At 41.1% G+C, this 27,720-nt stretch overlaps 1 protein-coding gene across 8 annotated transcripts in view; it reads left to right on the forward strand.

Annotated features, from left to right (window-relative positions):
• The window catches only part of ZMYND11 (zinc finger, MYND-type containing 11), a 134,153-nt gene extending 116,374 nt beyond the window's left edge, over positions 1 to 17,779 (forward strand). For 4 of the 8 annotated variants that reach the window (XM_011991544.1, XM_011991543.1, XM_011991549.1 and 1 more), the window contains 10 exons: positions 616 to 708; positions 2,174 to 2,261; positions 2,794 to 2,849; positions 4,191 to 4,268; positions 5,331 to 5,449; positions 9,964 to 10,171; positions 10,580 to 10,648; positions 11,512 to 11,784; positions 12,085 to 12,270; positions 15,525 to 17,779. In XM_011991544.1, the coding sequence (XP_011846934.1) occupies positions 616 to 708; positions 2,174 to 2,261; positions 2,794 to 2,849; positions 4,191 to 4,268; positions 5,331 to 5,449; positions 9,964 to 10,171; positions 10,580 to 10,648; positions 11,512 to 11,784; positions 12,085 to 12,270; positions 15,525 to 15,647 (1,293 nt within the window). In that variant the 3' untranslated portion in view covers positions 15,648 to 17,779. Of the gene's footprint in view, positions 1 to 615; positions 709 to 2,173; positions 2,262 to 2,793; positions 2,850 to 4,190; positions 4,269 to 5,330; positions 5,450 to 9,963; positions 10,172 to 10,579; positions 10,649 to 11,511; positions 11,785 to 12,084; positions 12,444 to 15,524 lie in introns of those variants that run through there. The other 4 variants (XM_011991546.1, XM_011991551.1, XM_011991550.1 and 1 more) reach the window with 3 other exon arrangements.
• Positions 17,780 to 27,720: the final 9,941 nt, after the last annotated feature.

Below are 27,720 nucleotides of genomic sequence, written 5' to 3' on the forward strand. Positions count from 1 at the left end.
TTTACTGTGGTTCACTCTTTCCAAGTCGAAAGAGCGAGAAGTAACAAGTATGTACATAGCAGCATGAAGTGTGGAGAGCACCCCGTCGTATTTCTTTTCTGCAGTCAGCAGTTCTGTAACAGGCAGTTAGATTTTTTTGTCTGTTTTTGACATGGACATTTTGACATAAGCTACATGAGATTAGAAACGTTTACATTTTTGAATGTCATTCATCAGAATGAACATTTTCATTGATGATGACTCTTTAAAATGAAAAGTAGTTTTTCCAAATAACTATTCTATCACAACTTTAAGGAATGTCATATTAAACTATATAGTAGTATATGTACATTTTTTCTGTTAAGTTTTAAAGTACTTCCTCTGAGATTTTGCTTTAAAGGTAGAAAATCCTGGCCGGGCGCCATGGCTCCCGCCTGTAATCCCAGCACTTTGGGAGGCCGAGGCAGGAGGATTGCTTGAGCCCAGGAGCTCAAGATCAGCCTGGGTAAGATGGCGAGACCCTGTCTCTGCAAAAATAAAAAATAAAAAGATAGAAAGTATTTTGAGCTTTAGGAATTGATGTCTTACCTGCCTTCCTTTAACCACATTTAAATTGATGTACTAACACCCTCTTAGGCTATAGATCTTAATAAAAAGGGGAAGGACAGTAAACACCCGATGTACAGGAGGCTGGTGCACTCAGCTGTGGACGTTCCCACCATTCAAGAGGTAAAGTCGGTTTCTTTTATTTCCACTTCAAATAAATTTTGTTAACTAACAAGTTAAAGAATAATGTAGCAGTTAAGCAGATTTTGGTTCTTCTTCTTTCCTTGAAAGTATACTTTTTTCCACTTCCTAAAACAAAAGACAAGCATAACTACCAAATGAAGCATTATTAATTTGTAAATTTCATGTGCTTACTGTAATACAAATTAGGTGTCATCTTTAAAAGGCCTGGTTCTAAAGATGAGCAGCTTATAGCTTCTTGGTCCTTGTTGATGTAAGGAAATGCCTTACAGCCTGGGCAGTTTAGTATTTCAGATGTAAAGAATGTTTTCCAGGTTTAGCAGTGGGACCTGAGAGTTCCCCTCAGAAAAAAAAGTAAAGCATAGAACTGATCTGCAGTCTTGGGAAACAATAAAATGAACAACAACAACAACAAAATATGGTTAGAAAAGTTAATTATTCTTAAAGGTCTTAATTTTACTGACTGTAGCTGAGGATTGCTTTAGTTTGTTCATGTCCAGTAACAAATTGCAACAAAATCCAGTAGAACACATAGACATATTTGCAGTCAGGGTTACTGAATTACTAATTTTGCGCCGCATGTGTCAAGTTGGAAATTTAAAATCTTACGCTTGGTCATTATAGCCTATAGGGAGACCACAGGAATAATTTAAAATCATCCTACAAGTTTCCTTCGTCCTTGAGAAGGACTATAGCTGTATTATTTCAATATAAGATAAGGGTAAATGAAGGTTTTTCCCTTAAAGTAACTGGTAAATCCTGGAACAAACCAAGTAGTTTTAATTTTACCTCCTACCCCCAGCCATAGCCCCTTCTCCTAAACTGTAAGACCTCTACAGAATATGTAAGAACCCAGACGTCCCTTCCTCCCCCACTGCCTTTACTCATGCAGGTTCCTTCCTGTTGAAATCCTCTAAGATTTGGCACAGAGAGGGACACCTGAGATATTATTTTAAAATTATTTATAAACCAATTCCTAGCCCCAATTCAGAATTACAGATATGTCTTAGTAGTTACGGTAAACTGTCACAGAGGCTAACAGTTCTGTTTTTCAGTCTTGATCTTCCTGTGTTGTAAAGAATGACAGGTGTGTGCTTAGGGTGTCATCGCCCACACTGGCCCAGGCATTCATGTGTTACAAAGCTTAGCAGCAGCTTTCTACGTTGTTGTCAAATGAGATGTTCAAGCCATTAACGTTCACTCTGATAAATTCACGTCGTATCTGTGGCTGCAGATATCTGAGCTGTCATGCTTCCTCATCCTGCATTATTAAAGCCAGCCGCAGGTGGACTTGTTGGTTTCTTTTACACACATGCTCTGTCAATACTGTGGGATGCAGTAGTCATCCTGATGTCATCCTAGAAAAGTCTGCTTGTCCTGTGAACTTAGTCCAGACAAGTGTGTTCATGGGTAACTCTCTTCGTCGTTCTGTTTTTGCCCCCTGCAGAAAGTGAATGAAGGGAAATACCGAAGCTATGAAGAGTTCAAAGCTGATGCTCAACTGCTTCTCCACAATACCGTGATTTTCTATGGAGGTTGAATATTTTTGTGTTTTTTTGTATGCATTTTTAAACACACCATTTACATTCCATGTTGAACACTATCTTTCATAAAACATTACATTCAAAGAATTAATACCTTAATGATCTACAGTAAGTGATGTTAGAGTCTAAGGTTAGGAATATCTGGTGATAGAGATTGTAGAATGGACTGGCCAAAGATAAAATCATAGTATGCTAAATGATGAAAACACAATTGTTCTCTACCGTTTTATATGTATTTGTTTTAGCTGAGAGGTTTTTTATAAGCACTATGATTAATTCTGATCATTTCCCCAGAAGTATCACATCATCCAAAGGTAAGGTCATGCTCTATACCTAGAGAATTAGTGGTTGTGTTGGATGGAAAGCAAAAGCCGCCTGTGTAATTGTATTTTGCTATTGTTATTTTAAATGGACATTTTGGTTTGAAATGGTAGATGTCGTTTTGCAGACTGAAGGAAAGGCACTAACTTTGCATCTTGTATTTGCAGACTCTTGCTTATAGGTAATATGTTTTTAATTACAGCAGACAGCGAACAAGCTGACATTGCGAGGATGCTGTATAAAGACACATGTCATGAGGTACTGTTCACTGCCCGATAGCTGTACTCTTTCTACAATTGAAATTAATGTATTTCAGGATTGCACTCTTATCTACATTTTAATTGTACCATTTCCTTTAAATGTTTTTTATTGCTGGGTGTGGTGGCTCAAGCCCTGTAATCCCAGCACTTTGGGAGGGCAAGTTGGGCAGATCACGAGGTCAAGAGATCGAGACCATCCTGGCCAACATGGTGAAACTCCGTCTCTACTAATAATACAAAAATCAGCTGGGTGTGGTGGCGCACGCTTGTAACCCAGCTACTCGGGAGGCTGAGGCAGGAGAATTGCTTGAACCTGGGAGATGGAGGTTGCAGTGAGCCAAGATAGTGCCACTGCGCTCCAGCCTGGTGACAAAATGAGATTCTGTCTCAAAAAAAAAAAAAGTCTTTTATTTTCACATTTGATGTAGATGGGAAATAATGCAAATAGAAAAATAATTCTCACGAAACTGGGAGTCAGATTTAGTTACTAATTAACTTCTGCAAGGGAACTCGCAGCCACCTTCAGGACTGTTGCGTTAGCTACGTGCTGCATGCGAATGTGTCTTGCCGGGCAGATGTGCAGTAAACATTACCCTCTTGTAATGAAGGATCCAAGTTTGCATCCCTTCTAAACTACAGAGGCAAAGAGCAAAAAAATGAAGTGCATTTAAGGAAGTATATCTTTTGGTGGTCTTACTTAAAACACTCAGCCATATCATCTTTGCAAAAGTTCCTCAGTTTATACAAAAAGTTTTGTTTCTTGAATTCACTTCAAATTTGACTTTTGTTTTTATTTGTTCAATAAGCATTTAGTGGGTGCCTCCTGTGTGCCAGGCAGTATGTGAGGACGAGTAAAAGGTGATCACAGTGCAGGCCTCCTGCTCATAGAGCCACATTCTGAAGAGGGAGACTGGGAAAAAGGAAAAAGAAACAGATAAAATATGTCTGTTTACAAGTTGTAAAAGAATGTTATGAAAGAAAACAAGGAACTAAAATAGAGAATGAGGCACAGGACTGCTGTGATTGGTAGCAGATGTTGTTACCTTCCTGAGGAATATTCAGTCTGAAGTGCTAACCAATGAGGTCTGGGCAGGGCCCAGTCAGACCAGTCTCGGCTTCTGTTCCAACTGGGGCCTGAGACCAGCGACATGGTTCTAAGAGGACAGTGACAGGGTCTTCAGTGCCATTTATTGAAAACTTTAAAATTTAAGCTTAAAAGATTAAGGAACAAAATTCAGCACTATTTATGTATGTGAATGTTAATTGACATGGATACATTTTACAGTTTAATGTGTATGTATGTTTTATGTAGGCTAAAGTAGTTTCTTTTCTTTTTCAGCTGGATGAACTGCAGCTTTGCAAGAATTGCTTTTACTTGTCAAATGCTCGTCCTGACAACTGGTTCTGTTATCCTTGTGTATGTGAAATTTTGTGATTTTTGTTTTTTACTTCTTAAGTGTGTAACATACAGCTCTAAGGAAGTTTACTTCCGGTTTGGTTCAAGATTATAATTTTCTTCCTAAATTTCTAAAATATCATAGTATATATGGGTTTAATGAGTATAAACAACTGAAATGAAAAAAAAAAAAGGGCTTGTTACCCATTTCTGATTTTAAAATGAGATATTGGATAAAAATAAATCTTGGGTCCTTTTTCTTTTTGAGACAGGGTCTCACTCTGTCACTCAGGCTTGAGTACAGTAGTGTGATCTCAGCTCACCATAGCCTCGACCTCCCCCAGGCTCAAGTGATTCTCCCACCTCAGCCTCCAGAGTAGCTGGGACCACAGGCACGTGCCACCACATCTGGCTAATTTTTGTATTTTTTGTAGATATGGGGTTTCACCATGTTGCCCAGGCTGGTCTCAAACTCCTGAGTTCAAGCAGTCCTCCTGCCTCAGCCTCCCAGAGTGCTGGGATTACAGGCATGAGCCACCACGCCCAGCGTCTGGATCCTTTAATAAAGTGAATTTTTGTTTCTGTTTTCATTCTTTCACGAGAGACCTAAGGCTTTGCATTTGTCTGTAGCTGTAAAATTTCCCCAAAATGATATGGTTTCAAGCTGGGCACTGACAAAGGGAATTCTGAGCATTCTTGGCCAGCGGCCTTGGCTGCCTGAGAGAAGCCAGCCCTGTGAGACAGTGCCGTGCCAGCCTAAAATGTCCCCGTTTCTAACAAATTCCCCGGGGTGCTGATGCTGCTGGCCCCCGGCTGCACTTGGCAAAGCGGGCGCTCTTATCTGCCACCATCATGCGTGTGGATGGCCTTGGCTTCAGGGGCAGCCATGCTCCAGTCCCAGCCTCTTACGAGGAACTCTGATGCAAATAGAAAAATCAGGCAATCCCAGAAAAAAAAATCTCGTGTTTAAGAGTTATGAAATAAATGTTTTAGAAATAATGGATTATACGTGGCTAGTTTAATATTAATGGTACACTTGCATTTAATACTTTAATATAACAAGGTAAAACATTTCATTTCCAGATACCTAATCATGAGCTGGTTTGGGCTAAAATGAAAGGTTTTGGGTTTTGGCCAGCCAAAGTCATGCAGAAGGAGGACAATCAAGTCGACGTTCGCTTCTTTGGCCACCACCACCAGAGGTAATTCGCGGCCCCGTGCTCAGTGTCCCCGCCACCACCAGAGGTAATTCGCGGCCCCGTGTTCAGTGTCCCCGCCACCACCAGAGGTAATTCGCGGCCCCGTGCTCAGTGTCCCCGCCACCACCAGAGGTAATTCGCGGCCCCGTGTTCAGTGTCCCCGCCACCACCAGGGGTAATTCGCGGCCCCATGTTCAGTGTCCCCGCCACCACCAGAGGTAATTCGCGGCCCCATGTTCAGTGTCCCCGCCACCACCAGAGGTAATTCGCGGCCCCGTGTTCAGTGTCCCTGCCGTGCTTGTGAAGTCCTTAAGAAAGTCTGATGATTTCTCCATCAGAGATGCATGAAGTTTATTTTAAATTGAAAAAAAAAAAAAGGCACATTATGCAGCCAAGAATATGTTCCAAGATAAATTGTTTCCAGATATTTTTCAGATACTGTTTAGTAAACAGGACATTTTTAATAACTGACACTGTTGAACTTCAGAAGCACATTAGTGCTAAGACTGAATTTATAGTACAGTGGGCAGAAGGGCCTCAGAATGTGTCCATTCCATAAGACGGTGATGACGTCACAGTTGCTCTAGCCATCTTCAAGGCTCAGTTAAAGACATAGACTAAAATCATCAATCTTGTGATCTCAGAATGTGTGTAAATACCCGAAGTGCGCATAAAAATAAGCCACAATAGGAATAAAGAGTTAACATGCAATTTATTTGGTTCATTTAACACAGATACTGAGATAAGGTGAAAAGTGACAGTAGTCAGCTACACGATCTAAAAGTGATACTTTGCAAGGATTTAAATGAACAGCCCATGAGGCGTCTCCTGTCGTACCAGGAGGCTACTAGTGCGTAGAGAAGCTGCACAGTGAGGGGCCTTCCTCCTCCCTGTGGTAACGTTTTACTTGGTCTTTATGTAATTTAAACAGAAGTGTAGTTATAAGAAACCTATAAATACTATAAATTTCCCAAAAGGTAGTTCTGTTCTTTCGTAAGTAGATACACACTTACCTGACACTCTCATGTCAAGAAACATTAAATGATGATCCAATAAAATAACTCAATACAAAATGAATGTTTTAATTACATTATTATTAAGTGGCAATTTTTAACATATGCTTAATACCTTATACTCAGATGGTTTCAGTTTCTTATCAGAACAGGCAAGGAGGTAATGAATTTTTGGTAGGTTAGGGTAATTCTTTATGTGAGATTGTGTCCTTGCTTCACCGTCTTCTACCCTAATCTTGACACATTAGTCAGTTTCTGTGAGCCTGAGCAAAATAAGGGCCTCTTGTAAGAGTTTTTGTAAGGTTTAAAGAAATGTTTAGAGAGACTGAGCATAGTACCTAGCACACAGTGAATACTCAGTAAAGGTCAGCTTTTATAATACAACAAATACTCAAGGAATAACGGGGGACAGTTTGCTTCAATGTTTTTCACATTAAGTAAAACACAGTTAACTTAGAAAAAACAAGAATTTAGTTATTTTATAGCCATACTAATAGGAAAGAATAATCTGATAATTAGAACTTTTTATCTATATATTTTTCTTTTTCATCAACTTGCAAGTAGCTTCATAGTGTCTTCAACCGTGAGTGATATTTATAATGAGTTAAGTGGTTAGATGTCATTCAGTACACTATGCAGAAAATATTTTTAAAGAATATTTGGGCTACTCTGCAGCAGTCCTAGTCTGTCACCTGAAGAGAGAATTAAAACATCAGATTGCATTTTTAGAGGTATTTTTTTTCCCTCAAGCTTCTTAGGTCCTAGAAGATTTTACCTAAATAATTCTAGACCGATGGGACTCTTAAGGACTTTATTTTAGAAAATAAGAGTGGTTGACAAACTATGTAAAATCGTTTTCCTTTTTTCTGGATACAATGTGAACAATTCGAAGTGACGGATTGGTTAGGATATGCTTTATAGTCTACCATATTAGAATGTGTAAAAAATTTGATAAAATTATAATCATGAATTTTTAATTATTTAAGCAACATATGCTCAAAAGTTCTAGTTGCTGAGGAGCCTCTGGTTGCAAGTTCTGGCTGATAATTATTCTTTGCTAGTCCATCATATCGTTACATGTAAGTGGGAGGAAAAAGAAGGAATGGTTTTGTACCGTTCGTTTCCTCCCATACGCGCCAACAGAATATGCTGCTCCTTCGTAGACAATGAGCACATTGTAAATTTCCAGGAAAAGGGTCGAGTATGATTGTGTTTACGTGTGAGAGCTGCTGCAGTGAGGTTTCTGTAGGATTTGCAAGATTTTGCCTGCCAAAGAAAGTAGCCGGTAAGACCTGTCTTAAGGAGGCTGAATCTTTTTGCTGCAAGTCGCTGGTGGATGGCCCAGGCCAGGAAACCAGGTACAGACAAAACAGAGCTAGAGCAGATCACAGAACCATTTTATTCTGCACGTATAGTCCGAGCATTGACAGACATAGAGCCAAATTAGACTCTTCCTCTTTTTATTAGGCTTACCTTAAATTACAGGGTGTTTGTTTGCTTTTTTATTTTTTTGTAAATCAGAGAGCATACCCTGTGATAATTTTTTAAACTGAAATCTGATTATCTACAGTACTGGAGTTGATTAAAAGAGAAGAGAAGTACATCATGAACTGTGTGGAGGCTTTTTAAAGAACAGATGTGAATCCATTTTATTTAAGATAAACAAGGAAAAAACCCCTGTAGATACAAGTTCAATCCAGGTAGTCAGCACTGCTTGTAACAGAATTCTCTCTGAAAAGCAAACTACTTTGAAAAAGGCAACAAACCCCTTTTATTGAATTCCTACTACGTAATAGGAAATCAATAAACATCTGTTGACCGGAAGAGTAAATATATTCAAAATCTAATGGCAAGAAACTCTTCCACAAGCATAATTTCATTTGCACTGTGCATTCGAGTTTAGTTTTTCAAAGTTCCGTTTACTTTGATATGGTTTTTAAAATTGATATAATATTTACCAATATATTTATAAATAATGTTATAGAAGTTCACATCTAACAATTATAGCTGTTGTTAGCATCTAATGATACAGATTACTATATATTTAAAATGTGCTTCTAGATTATAAAGTTTGGCTTGTACAAGGAAGTAGAAATCGTTATTTATGGCTGAGCCACATGTGTGATTCTCTAAGAGATTCCTTCAAAACAGTCACAGGCCCAGTATTTCTGGAGCTCTATAATTACAGGCCAGGGATGAAAACTGTAATATATATGCTTGTAGCAGGAAAAAAAATCTTTAACAGAAAACTGAAAAGCATAACTGTGTGTGTTTCTAGTACCATATCGCAACGTGCACTCTGCTGTAGAAAATGTCTGTTACTCATGCATCCATATAGTTTCCTACCTCATTTATGATGTTCCCTCTGCCTGGAATCTCTCCACTCACATTGTCTGCTGTCTAAATCTTTCTTATCTTCTAAGACCAAGGCCGAATAAAATGTTCTGACCACTCACAACCAAATGTAAACTCTTCCTCTCCATAGCCCCCTCGAGTACCTTTACTACCTGCTGCATTGCATTATAATTATGCCTTAGTTCTTTCTGACAAAATTGTAAGTCCATCAAAGGCAGAGGCAGTGTAGGAAGTGCCACCCTAATAATCAGAAGACCCGAGAGATTCCAACCACTAATAGTTTACCTTAACCCCTGTGGGCAGCGTCTCTTGCTGCCGTCAAATGAGGGAATGAAACCCAGGACCACGTAGACCCCATTCACTTCTCCATTCTTTGTAGTGCCCTCCCCTGGTACACAGTAAACATCTGTTGAATACAACATTTGGGATGGGTACGAATTTAAATCCAGAAAGAGACCAATGCCCCGGAAAAATGTTCTTGAATTTTTAGCATTCTTTCCAACAGAACCAAATATAGTTTTCATTCGCTAGTTTTAGATATGTACTGCACTTATGTTCACAGCTAACTGCATTGTGGCTAAATAATAAATGGCTCTGCTTGTTAATCTGGTTTCTCTAATGAGTAGAGGCATGATGCAAATATGACTTACTGGATAATATTTTTAGATGTTCCCATTTTATATGAATACATGTATGTATCTTGTGAAAATTTCTGGGCATTTTCAAGTGATTCTTTAGTGCTAACTGCAAATAGCAAGATACGTTATATTAGTTTACAGTATTCAGAACAACAAATAACTTTAAAAGGACTTAGGAAGAATACAGACGTGAACTGTGACAAGCTAAGCTGATTAAATTGTGAACAATTGGGAGGCATTTGTGAATCGAATTCTGAGAACTTTTGTTGACTGTGAAAAACAAAACAAATCTCATTTATTTTCCACTTGGTAACTGTTTATTCAAGCCATGACGAAGCCTAAGTGATTGCGGTTTTTGCAATTGGCAGAAACGACAATTACTTTTGCACCAAGCTAACAGCTGAGAACTGCCACAGTCACACCTTATGGCAGGCAGGGTCCACTGAAGCCCTCGACCACCTTTCCTGCCATTTGGGGTGTTTCAAACTATCCCTTTACGTGTTTTTCCTAGGGCCTGGATTCCTTCTGAAAACATTCAAGATATCACAGTCAACATTCATCGGCTGCACGTGAAGCGCAGTATGGGTTGGAAAAAGGCCTGTGATGAGCTGGAGCTGCATCAGCGTTTCCTACGAGAAGGGAGATTTTGGAAATCTAAGAATGAGGACCGAGGTGAGGAAGAGGCAGAATCCAGTATCTCCTCCACCAGTAATGAGCAGGTGAGTGTGTCTCAGGAAGGAAGTGCCTATTCATTATTACTTTTAAATGCAGAAATCTTAGTGTACACTCCTCACTGTAATGAACAGATTTTGACATTTTCCTTCCCTTTTTTACATTTGTAAAGTGCTCTGCAAAAGTAAACCAAAACCAATTCAAATGAATACATAGATGTAACAATGACCTTGACCCTGCCAGTACCAAGAGAGTTAAGTACAACTGCTCCTCCCTGAAGGTGCGCTGGCTCTTTCAAGCCAGAATAGTAACAAGTCAGTGGTAACTGAGTGGATGGAAGGATGCAAAAGGTAGAAATGTATTCACTTCTCACCTGTGGGTCCACTATGAGTGTTTTCAGCAGAGAAGTATTTCCTAGTGTCTGGAATAATATATTACTTTTATAATGCCCACAGCTAAAGGTCACTCAAGAACCAAGAGCAAAGAAAGGACGACGTAATCAAAGTGTGGAGCCCAAAAAGGAAGTAAGTTGCCCACCTCGCAGTATCCAGGTGGCAAATGAAACAGGAAATATTTTCAGAGTATTTTGTATTTTCAAAGTATTTCAAAGACAGTCACTCTTGGTGGATACTTGGAAATTCAGTTGCTGTCAGTCGAATAATATCCATCAAGCTGAAACCAGTCTTCTGACTTCCCTGTCATTATCTGTTACCCTGGAATAGCGTACATGCTCCAAGTCTCCATCTTAATTCAGCAGCCACTGACCAAAGCTTGGCTAAGTGGGAAGGGCACGTTGCTATTAATACATTTCCTGGGAGCTCTGATATTTTTCCTAAGTATTATTAAAAACAACACATTTATCCAGTATATCGGTTGTGCCAACATTTGAAAACTTGAAGGAGACTGTGGTTGAGCTCAGCCGTTTTAAGTGATATAAGCTCTGCATGTTTTAAAACTGTGTAAATCTGGACACATTTCAAACATATATTCAGTGAGAAGTGGTTTAGGCTTTTAGGAAATTTGTTAATGAATCTAGTCCAATGAAGTGATTATAAGTTGACAATACTTTTTATATTCTATAAATTTTTATGTTTATTTTAAAAACAAAACTTACAGTATTAAGTAAAATTATAAATGAAGCTTATGTTTGTAATTGTAGCTGTTGTTAACTGCATGTTCTTTTCATTCACTGATTGGGGGAGATTTGTTTATTTTTAAATTGTGGCAAAATGTACATTAAATCTACCATCCTAACCATGTTTTTTAACAGAAGTTTATTATATGGCTGTTTACGTATATCACTGTATTTTTAGCCTAATAGAGTAGTTCTTGAACTAGTGAATTATATTGCTTTGTTTTGCATCTAAACTCTTGTCTTACCTTTTAGGAACCAGAGCCTGAAACAGAAGCAGTAAGTTCTAGCCAGGAAATACCCACGATGCCTCAGCCAATCGAAAAAGTCTCCGTGTCAACCCAGACCAAGAAGTTAAGTGCCTCTTCACCAAGAATGCTGCACCGGAGCACCCAGACCACCAGTGACGGCGTGTGTCAGAGCATGTGCCATGACAAATACACGAAGATCTTCAACGACTTCAAAGACCGGATGAAGTCGGACCACAAGCGGGAGACAGAGCGTGTTGTCCGAGAAGCTCTGGAGAAGGTAATGCTTGTCGCCACCGTGGGTGCCCTGCTGCAGCCGGCACTCCTGTCATGGTTAGGCTCCTTTTACTGATGCATCAACCCAGTAGCAGCTTTTAAATGTAGCAATAGAATGACACCAGTATCTTTTATAGCATTTCAAGTAATAACGATACTTTTCTCACCTAAATTTTTTACACATGTAATGAAGGGGAAAACGGTACCTCATGTGAGTAGAAACGATGTGTTAAGTTTCTGTTCCATTGTAGGCGGTCTGTGTAAGTTGTGCGCTGACTTACTGTGGGTTGTCTTTTCATTCCAGCTGCGTTCTGAAATGGAGGAAGAAAAGAGACAAGCTGTAAATAAAGCTGTGGCCAACATGCAGGGTGAGATGGACAGAAAATGTAAGCAAGTAAAGGAAAAGTGTAAGGAGGAGTTCGTAGAAGAAATCAAGAAGCTGGCAACACAGCACAAGCAACTGATTTCTCAGACCAAGAAGAAGCAGTGGGTAAATACCAGTCTTTTTTAGACTGTTATTTCTGAAAACGTACCACAGGTGTGATGCCAGTTAATTCAGAAGGTAGCTGTGGCACGTGCAGAAGATGTTTCTGAAATAAGATCAAATGTGAAGTGGTCAGCTTTAGTTTTTAAAATTTTATTAACAGTCCTATGATCTCTCAACCCCAGATCCCGTATTACTGTGTACTGCTCAGGATTCTTTTGTTAAATTGAGATTATAATACCTTATTACATATTTATTACAATTAACTTATATAATTTCTCCATCTATGCAAATATTTTATTTGGGCAAATTGGCTGGCCCTAACTTTTACCTGGTGATTTCAGATGGGTAACATCCAAATGGTGAAATTATAAATGTAATTATCACAATAAATTAAAGAGTTTCAGATTTCCCTGCACTTAACATTTATGCATTAGATTTTGTTAAAGAAATCAATTGTTTTTACTTTATAGTAGTGACATCTCATTGGTCTCTAACGACCCTCCCTTCTACCTGACCAGCTAGTGTCATTTGTCGTCACGTCCGGCTCGCGAGTCTCATCCTCCCCACCAGAGCGGGAGCTTCTGAGTACACAGCGTCCAAGTACTCATCTTACAGTCGCCACAGTGCTCAGTGAATTAGGGAAAAGTTTTGCTCCCGAAAGCTCATAACTTGGTTTCAGTGGACTATATAAAGTTCTGTGATAAACTTTAATTCTTCATTTTATCCAGCCTATATTATATAAATACACATAAACTCTTCATGAAAGAAATATTTTTAAATCTGTGACAAAGATTTGGCAAGAAGGAAAAGAGAAACTTAGCATATAATTTAGAAGAATACATGAAGATAACTTGGTAGGAAGAGGTGGTGAATAACAAAATAAATATTGTTAACAAAAGACCAGGCGATCTGTGGAGGGAAAAAGAGAGCTTTATTTTCTGTTAAAAAAACAGCCTGCACATTGGGTGGCACAGCCTTCAGTACAAGTGAAAGTGTGCTCTCCGAAGAAGAAAATTTCCATATTCTTTAAGAAATTTCATTGGTGCTAGTAAAGTTTTGAGGAGCTGACAAGCTCTGATTGGTGAGGGATGGCAGTCGGCAAAACTGGTCTGAGAGTTGCAGCCAACATTTTGTGTTCCAAGTGCTTTCCCCCCAGCTCCTCAACTCAGTTTTAGTTGGGTATGACAAGAATGACTGAATTAGTGTGATCAACTCTCACAATATCATTAGATAGGAATTAAGGTAACAGCAGCACAACACCCAAAGACGCTCATGCCTGTAGTCCCAGTGCTTTGGGAGGCCAAGGCAGAAGGAGTGCTTGAGCCCAGGAGTTCAAGGTTGCAGAGAGCTGTGATCGCACCACTGCACTCCAGCCTAGGCGATGGAACAAGATCCTGTCTCTTAAAAAGTTTTTATGAGTAGAAATCTCTTAAGTTTACTAATAAAGAATCAAGAAAATGGGAAGAAGAGGCTATAATTATAAAACTGTCTTTTATAGCACTTTACCATTTGTGAAATAGCGGAAGTGGGTATTTTTGTACTCCAAGATGAGGAATTTAAGACCTATTAAAAACCCAGTTGGCAGAGCTGAGCTTTGTGTGCTCATCACATTGGGTCTAGTAGACTAGACTAGTAAAAGGGTTAGAATTCTTTCTTCTTGGCCGGGCTCGGTGCTCACGTCTGTAATCCTAGCACTTGGGGAGGCCGAGGCAGGCAGATCACTTGAGACCATGAAACTCCATCTCTGCAAAAAATACAAAAATTAGCCGGGCATGGTGGCGTGTGCCTGAAACTCCAGCTACTTGGGAGGCTCAGGCAGGAGAATCTCTTGAACCCAGGAGGTAGAGATTGAAATGAGCTGAGATTGTGCCACTGCACTCCAGCCTGGGCAACAGAGCGAGACTCTGTCTCAAAGAAAAAAAGAATTCTTTCTTCCCAATTACATCTTTCATTGTTGTAAGAAATAGAGTAGTATTACAGGACAGAAAGCATGTAGGCATGCCAGATGCCGAATAATGGATGTCACGAGAAATATAGAAAGATGCATCTATTAAATATACCCGTAGAAAGGGGGAAATTGAAAACGGATGAATACACAAAGGAAGAGTAGGTACTTGGGGGAAGGGATGGTGGTGCTCTGTCAAGTCTTAAAGATGAGGAAACTAAGAAGTTAAATAGCTCGATCTGAAGCCGTGTGACCAGTGGGTGGCACAGACCCCAGATGTGAATCCCGACACGCCTCACTCAAGCTGTTTCCAAAATTCACTCTGCACCTTTCTAATGGGGATTTTACTGAAGGTGCAATTGCTGAAATAATAGATAATAATGCATACGATACACAATCAGGAAGAAAATTAGAATTTTTAGTATCAAATGTAGGCTATTCTCCCTCCAGGGCTCTCACCAGCCATCAAATCTGCATGTGTCTATCTACAGAGCTTTCGTATTTATACTGATCTGTTGTCAAGTGTTTACATTCAAAACAGTCTCTCATCTTCCTTGCCTCACTGTGGGTGTCTGTTCATGATACTACCATTAGTTCACCAAGCCAGCTTGGAACTTTAGCTTTACTTTTTTCACTGTTCTCTTCTCCCGTGACCAGAGTTCAACCACGGTACTATGGACCCTTGCACTAGAGCATTCTTCGGGGGAGGTGTACATTGTGGGATGTTTAACAGCATCCTAGGCCTCTGTCCGCCCGTAGTACCTTCTGCCCCAAAGTTGTGACAGTCAAAAGTATCTCCAGACATTGCCAAATAAGATGAACACTGAGACTTGGCCACTAGATTTGAGGTTGTAAGTGACCTGCTAACAGCGTATTAGTGGCATGGGATGAGTAAAGACTGCAGCGTATGTTAACAATGATGGGGAGAGAAGAGAAGAATTTGAAATAGGGCATTTAGGCAAGTCTTTCAAGGAGCTTGTGGAGACCAGAGAAATGCAAGTGGTAGCTGGAAAGGGATGTGAAGTCGAGGGCATTTTAAGAAAAGAAACGGGAGTGACCCCCATAGAGATGGAAAACACAGTGGTGTCAGGTACCTCCTGACAGCGGCTTGAGTTTGCCGACAGCCGGGCACGAGCTACAGTCATCCGCAGCGCTCCCTTTCCATCTGCTGTGCATGAAACGTATTCAGATTCCACAAAGGGTTGAGCCAGAAAGATCAGTTAAAAGCACCACCGCAGGAGTCTGCCGTTTTAACCAGTCTCTTAGACATCCACACCCCAGTCTAAAGACTGCCCCGGTTTCTTCCCCGCAGTGCTACAACTGTGAGGAGGAGGCCATGTACCACTGCTGCTGGAACACGTCCTACTGCTCCATCAAGTGCCAGCAGGAGCACTGGCACGCGGAGCACAAGCGCACCTGCCGCCGGAAAAGATGAAGCTGGCCCTTCCCGGAGTCACCCCAACGATCACTCTTTTCAGACACAGCGGTTTTTGTTTCCAAGAAGCCAAAATTGTTTAGAATTTGCTTCCCATTTTGCACCAGCCTTTAAACACTTTTCGTGAAGAAATTTTGCACAGTAGTTTAAATCTTTTGTTAATGGGGTAAAAGTAACATCAGTGGAGGGTATTATTTTAAATAAATTTTAATTGAGAATTTGTTGCATTTTCAGCAAATTTTAAAACATTTTTAGGTTTTACAGAGATTTTAACCTTTAAACAACAGATCTTTAAACAGGTGAATACAAGTGAGTTTAACAAAGAAACATTTAGAATAGATCTGAATGTAAGAACGACAGAACTGTTTCAGAAATAAAACATACTACCTTGATGTGACATTTTTTTCTTAACCTTGTTGAGCTGGTTTTGTTCAGCTTAATTTACTGTTCAAAGGCATTATCTGTTGGTCACACCAGTGGGTATATGATTGAATTTAGGGAACAGGGTTGACACAGCAGGGCTAGTCCTGCATATTTTTTCTTAAATATTTCCCAATTGTGTTTTTCATTATTTCTTTTCAATATATAACTTTTATAACAAATTATTAGCTTTGATCTTGTAGTTTAAAATTGCAGGGAACTGGGGTAATCTTTTACTGAGCTGGATCTTAGAGAAAATGAATATTTAAATTTTAAAGTTTGCACATTTCATCTTTGTCCTAACATGAGTGCTTGTAACAAAATAAACAACAAAAACAAAGAGCCAAAAACTACCTTTATCCATATGTGAAATTACAGATGAGGCATACAAATTTATTTAATGCTTCCCTTCCCTTCCCACATATCATCTCACTGCCTATTATCTGGTGTCACCTCATGTATTGTAAGTTAATACTAAAAGAAGAGAAAGCACTTAAGTTTCACAGAAGCCGTTATGTTTGTAGTAATGGGTCATTGCCTACTAATGAACTCCATCACTGTACACAGAATGAAGAATAATGCATGTTAATTTTCTTGTATTAAAGATGCCGTGATTTGTAAAAAGTCTGTATTTTGCGGAATGTCTGGATTAAGAAGCATTACCAATAGGAATGGATCGATAGTTGAATAATGATTTTTTATACATAGATATATAAAATACAGCCAGGAAAACTTAAATTTCTTTTAAAATATCTCACAGTTTATGTGTTTTTGACTGATCTTAGAACAAGTCAAATTCCCATTTATCATTTAGTTATTTTTTGAGGTTAGAGAAATAATTTGTAAATATTTATTTAGACCTTTGATATTTATTAAAGCAATTACTCACAATGGAAGTGAAAGAATCAGGAGAAAAGCCTTTTAAAAAGTTTTCTCCAGGTTTGTCAGGGTCACTCTAAAGATAAAAATGTAACTAAGTCTTCTGTGAAATATCCATCTAATCTTGATGCTGTTGCAGATGGTGGTGACACAAGTTAATTGACAAACTACTGCCAAATGGTGCACAATATTTTGTAAAAAGTACCCGGTAGCCCCATTTCATACAATGTTCCTAAATTACGCAGTGACTTGGCATCATCGCTCCCTCCTTGTTGCTGTGTAATTGGAGTTGCCACAGTGTGTGGCGCTGATGGACGTGTCGGAACCGAGAACACTTAACCTTCTTTGATTGTTTTTCAAGTTTTAAGACTTCGATCCACCCCTATGAGAGCAAGTAATTGTGGAAATATTTTTGGTGTAAAATCATTCCAGAGTATGTAATATTTAACTGATAGCTGCATGAAAGTGAGATTCGTGTTACTTTGGCTTTTTTGTCTCTGTTGACACGGTTGCACATTTCCAAGTTACTACAGCGTGAAAACTGTGTGTTTAAAAAAAAAAAACAAAATTAAAAAAAGAGATTGTGGCCTGGTTTTGTAAAAGTTTTAGGTAAAATTACAATTGATTGTTTTAGGAATCATTATTAAAAATTTTCTGCAAATCATAAAGCTATATCGAGGTGTTGAGCTTAGCCACTATGCACATTGTAATTATTCATTGTGGCTGTCCAGTTCTATGATGCATTCTGGCATTTTGTAAGCTGCTCTGACTAGCAATATATAGATTCATTTAATGTGTTAACATTGGTTAATAAATGTATTTAAAAAAAACTAGCTTTAGAAATTTATTTAGTCTAGCCCCTGTATCCAACCAAATACTACTGTCGCTAAATGTTGGTCATATACTGTGGCTCACTCTTTGGTGACTATTTAACTTTATATAAAATCAGTGTGTTAAACATCATTCATTGACCTAAACATATAAATTGAATTTACTTTCACCAGATCTCAAAAAGGCCATACATGATATAAAAAGGAGAGGATGATGATTGTATCAGCTGCATATCAATTATTGCAAATCAGCCTGAAAAAGAGACAACTCAGAATGGAGCAGATTCTTAATTGGAAGCCAGCTGAGGCTTACCCTTCGCTGTTTTCATCTCCTTGTTGGTATGGTGGTTGCAGGTAGTTAACCAGCCCCAGTTCTTAGTGCCAACATTAACCCAGCCTTAGTCGGTACTCTCTGGTTTTCATCATTCATGCCCTGTAGATGCATCACAACTGAGATCAGATGGTTTAGGTCTGAATATTAAAGTGCCAGTTACTGTAGGATTGTAAAGTTTCCAACAGTAGTAGCAGTAGTCTATTCATCCTCATTTTGTCTTTCTTCTTCTAGATACATTTTCCTAAGCAACAGGCTTACTGATCCTCACTTAAAAATAAGGTGTCGGCCAGGCACAGTGGCTCATGCCTGTAATCCCAGCACTTTGGGAGGCCAAGGTGGGCAGATCACCTGAGGTCAGGAGTTTGAGACCAGCCTGGCCAACATGGTGAAACCCTCTCTACAAAAATACAAAAAAAAAAATTAGCCAGGCATGATGACAGGTGTCTGCAATCCCAGCTACTCGGGAGGCTGAGGTGGGAGAATCGCTTGAACCCGGGAGGCAGAGGTTGCAGTGAGCCGAGATCGCCCCATTGCACTCCAGCCTGGCGACACAGCGAGACTCCGTCTCAAAAAAAAAAAAAGGTATCACTTGTCACTTTATGAAATGCCAACTCTGATTCTAGACCTTAATTATTAGAATTGTGTTCTAAAATAGTCTTTTCAATTAAAAAAATGTCAGTTGACAAATACGAAACCCATATCTATAATACATGAGTATCACTAAAAATTTTAGTCACTGATGACAGCAAAATGAAAGAAGGCCTCTAGGAGGGCGTACGGAGTGAATGAAGTGACAAGGTTGCCTCTGTAATCGGGGGCAGACGAAATTGAAGTAGTGAAGCAAGTGACTGAGAGAATAAAAAGCAGTTTGCCACTTTCCAATATTAAAAGAAAATAAAACTAGAAATAGGATACTTGTGTGAAAGTGGTCTTTTCATAAACAAGAAGGAAAAATGTGCAATTGTAGCAAAGCAATAGCTTTGGTCGGGCTACTCAAGACAAGATAGGTGTAAACAGGTAAGTTTAAAAAGATTTAATAACTTGCTCAGACTTACCTAGTAGGTGAGCGGCAGAGCTAGGTCTCAAGCTCGGTTCGGTTTGATTGTAAAACCCATTTTCTTAACTCTTACGCTAGGCTGAATATACAGATAGAAAATTACTTGACAAACATTTGAAATTAAAGTCATCAAGTTCAATACATCTAGAATCAAACCCATCACCTTCCCCTGCTCCACCTCTCCAGTCTCACAGTCCTGGTCACCCAGACTAGACTGATGTGACAAGTGGCCTCGCCCTGTTCTTTGCCTTCAGTCTTTAATTCAGTAGTTCTCAAACTTGTGACATCAGGATCGCTGGAGGGCTTATTAAAGCACCACCAGGCTCCACCTCCAGCGTGTGCATTGCTCCCAAGTTCCTAAGTGTTGCTGATGGGAACACCTTTGAGAACACTGCTTTACTGACATGTGGAGGGGAAAAAAAAAAAAAAAAGAAATGGACCCTTTCCTGAAAAGTGCACATTTACATACGTGCACAGATAATGCTGCGTAAAATTCTGTGGATTCCTAAGGCCCAAAATTATGTTGACCCTCACGTTAAGAATCCTTAATCCAGTAGGACTGGAGCAGCAAAATGGGAGGGATACAAGTGGAGGCCCGTTACTGTAATTTAAGTAAGTCAGGGCCTCGCAAACGTTCGTGAGCACACAGATCACCTGAGGACCTGGTAAAGGGTCTGGTGTGGGGGAGCCGGTAATTTTGCCCCTTCTAATGAGCCTCCAGGTGTGGACAGGGACAGTACGTGAGAGGCCGGGTGCTCAGGAGTGTGTAAATTCATGAGATGAAGTACTACTGCACTAAATTATAAACTCCATAAAGCAGTACTGTTAAATAAAAATATATGAGGCATGCATGTCACTTCAGATTTTCTAATAGCCATATTTGAAAAGTCAGAAATAGGTAACATTAATAATACCTCTTAATATATCCAGAATACCACTTCAACATGTAATTAACATAAAAATGATTGAGATTGCTTACATTCATGTTTAGCACTAAGTCTTTAAAAGCTGGTGTGTCTTTTATAGCTTCCACGTATCTCCATTCAGACTGGCCATGCTCATTTACACGTAGCCAGTGGCAACCTGTATTCAATTCAGTGTATTGGACAGAGCAACCTAAAAATAAGAGCTTTGTCTTAGACCAGTGCATGCCCTATCAGCGCCTTGCCTATAGTAGATATACATACAGCAAAAATGTATTAAAGCTTACTCGGAACAAAGGAGCTGAAAAAAAATCAGTTCTTGCCAGAATTTAAGCCTCCCTGAGGGTAGGCTCTTGATATGTTTCAAAGTCTCAGGTCTGAAAACTTACAAATATCTAGTCAAGCTCCAAAATGACATTTCAATGAGGCAACCCTGGCAAGGGATCCTAAGTATCCTTCTGCACTAAAGGGCAGTCGAAGAACCCTTGAGTCTAACTCCTGGACTCCAGACTGGAGAGAAAGCAGACCCAGAGCTTCCTGGTGTCACAGTGCTAGTAACACCACGCCGCCTCTTCGGTAGCCCTTTACAGACTGTAGGTGGCTTCATAAAGTCTTGCAAGGACAGGAAGTAGTCCCTACCCTCCTGGAACGAACTTTTTTTTTTTTTTTTGAGACAGTTTCACTCTTGTTGCCCAGGCTGGAGTGCAGTGGCACGATCTCGGCTCACTGCAACCTCCGCCCCCCTGGTTCAAGCGATTCTCCTGCCTCAGCCTCCCAAGTAGCTGGGACTACAGGCGGCCGCCACCACGCCCGGCTAATTTTTGCATTTTTAGTAGAGACGGGGTCTCGCCATTTTGACCAGTCTGGTCTTGAACTCCTGACCTCGGGTGATCTACCCGCCTTGGCCTCCCAAAGTGCTGGGGATTACAGGCGTGGGCCACCGCGCCCGTCCGAACGAGGAAGGATAGGAGAGCGGAAGCTGAAGAAGGCTGAGGAAATTCAGAAAACACTGTGTAAGCAGCATCCACCGATTCATCAATGTGAGAACTGCTTGAGCTCCTACAGCATCTGTGTGGGATGTGGGGTAAACAGCAATGAGCACAGCAGAGCAGACCTCTCCGGTCTCCTGAAAGCTGATACTCTAGCGAGCAAGGTGCCATGAAGACAGACGCAGGACCGTAGGATACAGAGGAAGCATAAAATCTCAGGAGGGGAAAGAACTAGTGAGCTGAACCTTTCAGGGTGAGCAGGGGTTAGCTGGAGATGAAACAGGTCAGAGGAACCATATCGATTTTGGATGATTTGTTTTCCACCTTCATATTTTTACAATGAACATTAATACTTTTGAAAGTGGGGGGAAGTTAGAAAAAGGCTTGCTAGAGAGGTGTGTAGTAAGAGTTATAGGAGAGTAATGGGAGATTTGGCGTGGTTACAGTCAGCGACAGGGGCAGAAGGAAGGAGGTACTGGCTTTAGAGGAGGGCAACGGCATAGTGAGGGCAGCAGGCCAAGACGTGAAGATGAGAGAAGACGATCCAAGAAACATGGCAAAAGGGGGAAGGAAACAGACGGAGGGAAATGATGTTTGGGACAACACGAGGAACCTATTTTTTTTTTTTGAGACGGAGTCTCGCTCTGTCTCCCAGGCTGATGTGCAGTGGCGCGATCTCGGCTCACTGCAAGCTCTGCCTCCCAGAAGAGAAACCTATTTTTATCTAACCAGGAGCCCCTAGAGAGAGAAGGTGCAAGTATTCTCCAACTTTGGAATTGTAAAAAATTATCTTAGTTTTAAAATTGATACAAAAGTCAAAGGTTGAAAAAGTTACAAAGTGAAAATGTCTCAGCCGATTTAGTTCTCTTGTTCAGAGGCAATCAGGGACTCCGCCAGTTTCCTATGCATCCTTCCGAAGACAGACACACACAAGCTAGTGCTATCCTAGCATTGAGAACAGTCAAATTCAGTTATCTGTAAACGTGAATTTAGACACATATGCATATACATACACATGTGTATATGTGTCTGTATGTGTGTCAAAGTGCACTCAAAGTTTCATTAAAGTATAACCAGAAAGTAGAATACATTGTAAAGTATGAGCGTGGTGGCTCACACTTCTACTCACAGCACTTTGAGAGGCCAGGGCAGGAGGATCACTTGAGGTCAGGAGTTTGAGACCAGCTTTGGCAACACAGTGAGACCCCACCTCTACCAAAAAAAAATTTTTTTAAACGTTATAAAAAGTGCCAATCCACTGTCTTCTGTCTCACTTTAAAGAGGATCATAAACATTAGAAAAGACTAAGCTCTGAATTTTTAGAATCTTTTAATAATTCTAGCAACTGAACACCTGCGAATGGGAGGGTGAAGAGATCAGGCACTGAGGACCACACATTTTTAGGTTTGTCTCCAGTGAAGATGTTATTTGTATTCAGTTTCTTACTGCTCTTGATCCTTAGGCCAAAGAGAGCTCAGAACAAAGGAGCTGAAAACAATCCGTTCTCACCAGAATGTAAGCCTCCCCAAGGGTAGGCTCTTATCCGTAAATGTGAGTTTATACACAAAGGTACACATTTATACACATAGGTACTCTTTTCACAAATCATTTCCAAGCATTTTTACTCAGATTTCACTAGTGTTTCTGGGAAGCCTTCAGAGTCCCAGCAACGCACTTCCACATCCCCTCCCAAAGATGCCAGTGGGAAGGAGCCCAGCTCAGACTGCAGCCCCTGAGTCCCAGGCTCTGGCCTAGAGACACAGTCCAGTTCCCAAGCCCAACCCTGTGGGCCGTGAGGGAGGGGCATCCTCCTTCACACCTGTCTTGTTGGGAGGTGTCCTCACCCCCAGCCTCTAGCAGAGACGGCATAAACCTGCCTGACCAGCAGTCCCAGGCACAATGTCTAAATTAAATCCTGAAGATGTTTCTGTTTCACCAACAATTTAAAAACTCTCAAAGATTACTAAAATCACATGAACCTGAAAAGCACTGGGGCTTATCTGCTTAATTTACAAGTACTCATTTATTTATAAGCCAGTTTGGTACCATGAACAATATACAGACAGACATGTACACATGCATATACAAAAACACAGACAGACATAAAGAAAGATCTTACAGCTTTAGTTTTAAAATGTGAGCCATGAGTCAGGTGAAAATCACTAGTATCAAAGAACAGTTGGTTTTAAACTGTGTCTCTGTGAATGGAACAGGCTGAGATTTATCTGTCCCACAGGGCCCAAGCCCTCATGAAGTTTTAGAGAAAACGGGGTAGCAAATTTATTTCCCAAAGCACACAGAGAATTTAAGCCTTGCTAAGGGGGAGCTGAAGTGTGGTAGTCAGAGGAAAATTAAAAAGGGATGCCAAGGTAACTTACCATAGGATTTTATGGGGAGGCCAATTTCATTTAGATAGGTAGCTTTCAGTTTAGTCTGTTTTCCAACTGGACCAATGGACTCAGGGCAGAGCCCATTAAGAAACAGGGCCAAGACCAGGCACGGTGTCTCACACCTGTAATCCCAGCACTTTGGGAGGCCAGGGTGGGTGGATCACGAGGTCAGGAGTTTGAGACCATCCTGGCTAACGTGGCGAAACCCCATCTCTACTAAAAATACAGAAACAAAATTAGCCGGGCATGGTGGCAGGCGCTTGTAGTCCCAGCTACTTGGGAGGCTGAGGCGGGAGAATGGCGTGAACCTGGGGGGCGGAGCTTGCAGTGAGCTGAGATCGTGCCCCTGCACTCCAGTCTGGGCAACAGAGTGAGACTCCGTCTCAAAAAAAAAAAAAAAAAAAAAGAAAAAAGAAAAGAAAGAAACTGCTAAAAAACTGTGAAAACCAGGCAGTTAGAAGGCAGAGCATTTAGGTGTTTAAAAATCAAGGATTTTACTTTTTTTTTTTTTTTTTTTTTTGAGACAGAGTCTTGCTCTGTCACCCAGGCTGGAGTGCAGTGGTACGATCTCAGCTCACTGCAGCCTCCACCTCCTGGGTTCAAGCAGCTTTTCTGCCTCAGCCTCCCAAGTAGCTGGGACTACAGGCACCTGCAACCATGCCTGGCTAGTTTTTGTATTTTTTGTAGAGACAGGGTTTCACCATGTTGGTCAGGCTGGTCTCGAACTCCTGACCTTGTGATCTGCCCACCTCGGCCTCCCAAAGTGCTGGAATGACAGGTGGGAGCCATCGCGCCCAGCCAGGATTTTACTTTTCTACTGAATCCCAGATCCCCTCAAAAAGGGGACTGTCATGGGACGGGGCCATACAACACCTCCACAGTACACTTCATTACAAAGACATTTCTCTACGTGTTTAAACTGCACCTTTTTAACCTAAACATGGAAAGAAATGAGTAGCTCCCTGTAGTAATAACCATTTACTATAAAGAACTGCCTTCAGACACCCCCAAAACTGTAGCTCTCACCAGTGACGCCAGGCATCACACACACCAAGGTTAAGTCCTGTCCCACAGTACAGCGTAATCTCCAGTGCCCCAAAGCCAAGAGATCAATCAGGTCATGCAGCACACAATGTGGTCTCAGACCTGAGAGGACCCTGCCCGTGACTCTCGAGACTGCACAGGAAGACAGAAGACCCCGAAAAGCAGTGAGTGGTGCCTTTTCCTGCGTTCATTACGGTGTCTGAGGCATGAGATGTCCCCTCCAGATCCTTTCATGTGGAACCAAAGACAGCAAAGAGTAAGGAGGAGCAGGAAGAACAGGGAGAGCCGTTCTTGAGAAACGAAGTGAACACAGAGGAACCAAAAACACATAACTTTTTTTAAAAAGGGTTTCAATTTACTGAAAAAAAATTTCCAAAACAAGACCCAAAGAGCAATAGCAGCAAGGCCTTAAACACACACACATACACATATAGCTTGAATGTCAGTTTTAATTAAGCTGACCATAGAGCTTAAAAAAAAAATTGCCCGGGCGCAGTGGATCACGCCTGTAATCCCAGCACTTTGGGAGGCTGAGGTGGGTGGATCATGAGGTCAAGAGATCAAGACCATCCTAGTCAACATGGTGAAACCCCGTCTCTACTAAAAATACAAAAATTAGCTGGGCGTAGTGGCACGCACCTGTAATCCCAGCTACTCGGGAGGCTGAAGCAGGAGACTCACTTGAACCCAGGAGGTGGAGGTTGCAGTGAGCTGAGATCGCACCATTGCACTGCACTCTAGCACTGGCAACAGAGTGGGACTCTGTCTCGGAAAAAAAAAAAAAAGAAAATTCAAATCTCTTTATCAGATTTTAGCCAGGAAAACAGATGATATTTCTGTGTTTTGAATCATTTTTACCAAAGGTACCTTCCTGAGTGGCAAAGCAGTATCCCACAAAGTCGGAAGTTATCACAAATACCGAACCAGAAGGGACAAGGGAGGGAGCCGGCCGCAGCAGTGAAAGCACGAACCCTAGGCTTAGGCCACAGGGTACACATGCTTTTGTTTTTTCCCTTTTTTCCTTTTTGTGTGTAAATCTTGCAGGGGATCCAAAGCAGGTAGTTTGAACATTTAAGGATTTAAAATGGTTTTTTGTCTGATTTCAGCTGGAATGCTGCTTAGCTAATTCCCTGGATGTCAGCATTTCATCAGAGTCAGTCGCTAGAGGCCTAGTGTAGAAAACATTGGTTGGATCTGCATTTTAAAGATCTCAGTCATTTTATTTTTGTCCACTCTCCTGTTTTAGACTATTAGTCTTTTAGTTATTTGTTTTATTGCCCTAAGCAATTGTCAGCTGGGCAACAAAGGTGTGTTTTGGAGACCATCCAGCCCGCTGGGTGGTCTGTTTAATCGAGCAAAGAATAGGTGAAGAATACAGAGCAGCCCCCGAACCAGAGGGTTCACAGTGACCCTGGGGCTGCCACAATAGGAGTCTCAGGGAGGAGGTCAGAGACCTGGGAGTTTCCTCAGGTGGTCGTGACAGAGATCTCTTCGTTCACCTCCTGAATGCAGGTGATTTTCTCAGAATTTATTTTAGAAGTTTTTTAGGTGCCACTGGAAGTCTTCCATTTAATTTGTTTCTAAAACTGGCTTTTTCCAATTGTGTATACAAATAAATGATTTTAGGTATTTCAGAAGACCTCCATTTTTGGTCATTGCTGTCCATGATCACCCTGGGTTAGGCGGGTTCCCTTTCCCAGATATCTATAACGTATGTCAAACCTACGGGCATTTAATAGGAGTTTGCCACAGATGAAACATCAGGTCCAAATTTCAAAAATAGAAAAACAGCTGCAATTTTTAAAAGCATACTATGTACAAAGAGATCACAAATGCCTAACTGCAAATCTGTTGACCTGAACCTCTGCTGTGAGACAGGGTCCGAGACAACTTGGACCCAAATCCCTTGTCCTGAGACAGAAGTGGAAAATATTTCTCTACAGAGCTCTTTACCTGAATCTCCTACACAAAGACAGAGAGCAAAGCCCTTACTCTTAAAAGAAAAAAGAGTTTGAAAAACAGCCTAAATAAGTCAGGACTTTCAACCGAAGAGTGGTGTTACCAGAATGCTAGGGGTTTGATCTGGGTCCTGCTGCCTTCTGCACAGAAAGCCAATCACTGAGACAAGTCCGGCCAGGGAAGAAAGCTTTAATCGGGTGCTGCAGCTGAGGAGATGGGAGATCAGTCTCAAATCCATCTCCCTGACCCACTACGATTAGGAGTCTATAGAGCAGGGAAGGAATGTAACTACGTGCAGGAAAACGGGAACTAGGGAGGGATAAGGAAGAGGAGTCAGTCGACAGGCAGCAGGTGAGCGGTTTGGCCTCTCACTGTCCAGATGTGGTGACTGGTGAGTTTGAGCTCCTCGATACCATCTGGTAGGCCTGATAGTTGGTGTCCTGAGAAAGAAAATCAGGTAAGACAAATGTAAGGTTCTCAAGTTTTAAGACTGGGAAGGTCAATTTCTATGTTTATCCTAAAGCAACCACGAATGTCAATTTTATAGGACAACTGGGCTAGTTTGAGTGGGAGGCCCAGTTTCAGGAGAACTCACCCAAAACACCTGGTGGGACTTCTGAAGACAGAGTTTGTGCTGGCACCAAGTGCTGCTTTCAGAGAGAAACACCATGTGGTCAGGGGGTGACACTCTAAATCCTGCAGACTATGCCAGATAGTCAAACTAAAAGGAAGAATCTGAGGCAAAGTTAATATAAGCAGGGAGTTGATTTGGGCCAAGCTTGAGGATTGCAGCTGGGAGCATAGATTCAAGTTGCCCTGAGTATATGCTCTGATAATATATGCTCTGAGAAGCAGCAGTTACAAGTGGGTTTTTATTTTGTTGTTGTTGTTGTTGTTGTTTGAGATGGAGTCTCGCTCTGTCACCTGGGCTAGAACGCAGTGGTGCAATCTCAGCTCACAGAACCTACACTTCCTGGGTTCAAGCAATTCTCCTGCCTCATCCTCGCAAGTAACTGGGATTACAGGCGCACGCCAGTATGCCCGACTAACTTTCCCGGGTTTCACCATGTTGGCCAAGCTGGTCTTGAACTTCTGACCTCAGGTGATCTGCCCAATTCGGCCTCCTGAAATGCTGGGATTACAGGTGTGAGCCACTGCGCCCAGCCACAAGTGGGTTTTTAAAGGCAAAAGAGGAGGACAGGGAGTTGGCTGACAGCAAGTTGGCTGTCAGGAATTCTTGTCGGTTTA

This window comes from Mandrillus leucophaeus, unplaced genomic scaffold, assembly GCF_000951045.1.
Source record: "Mandrillus leucophaeus isolate KB7577 unplaced genomic scaffold, Mleu.le_1.0 Scaffold399, whole genome shotgun sequence".
Lineage (NCBI taxonomy): Eukaryota > Metazoa > Chordata > Mammalia > Primates > Cercopithecidae > Mandrillus > Mandrillus leucophaeus.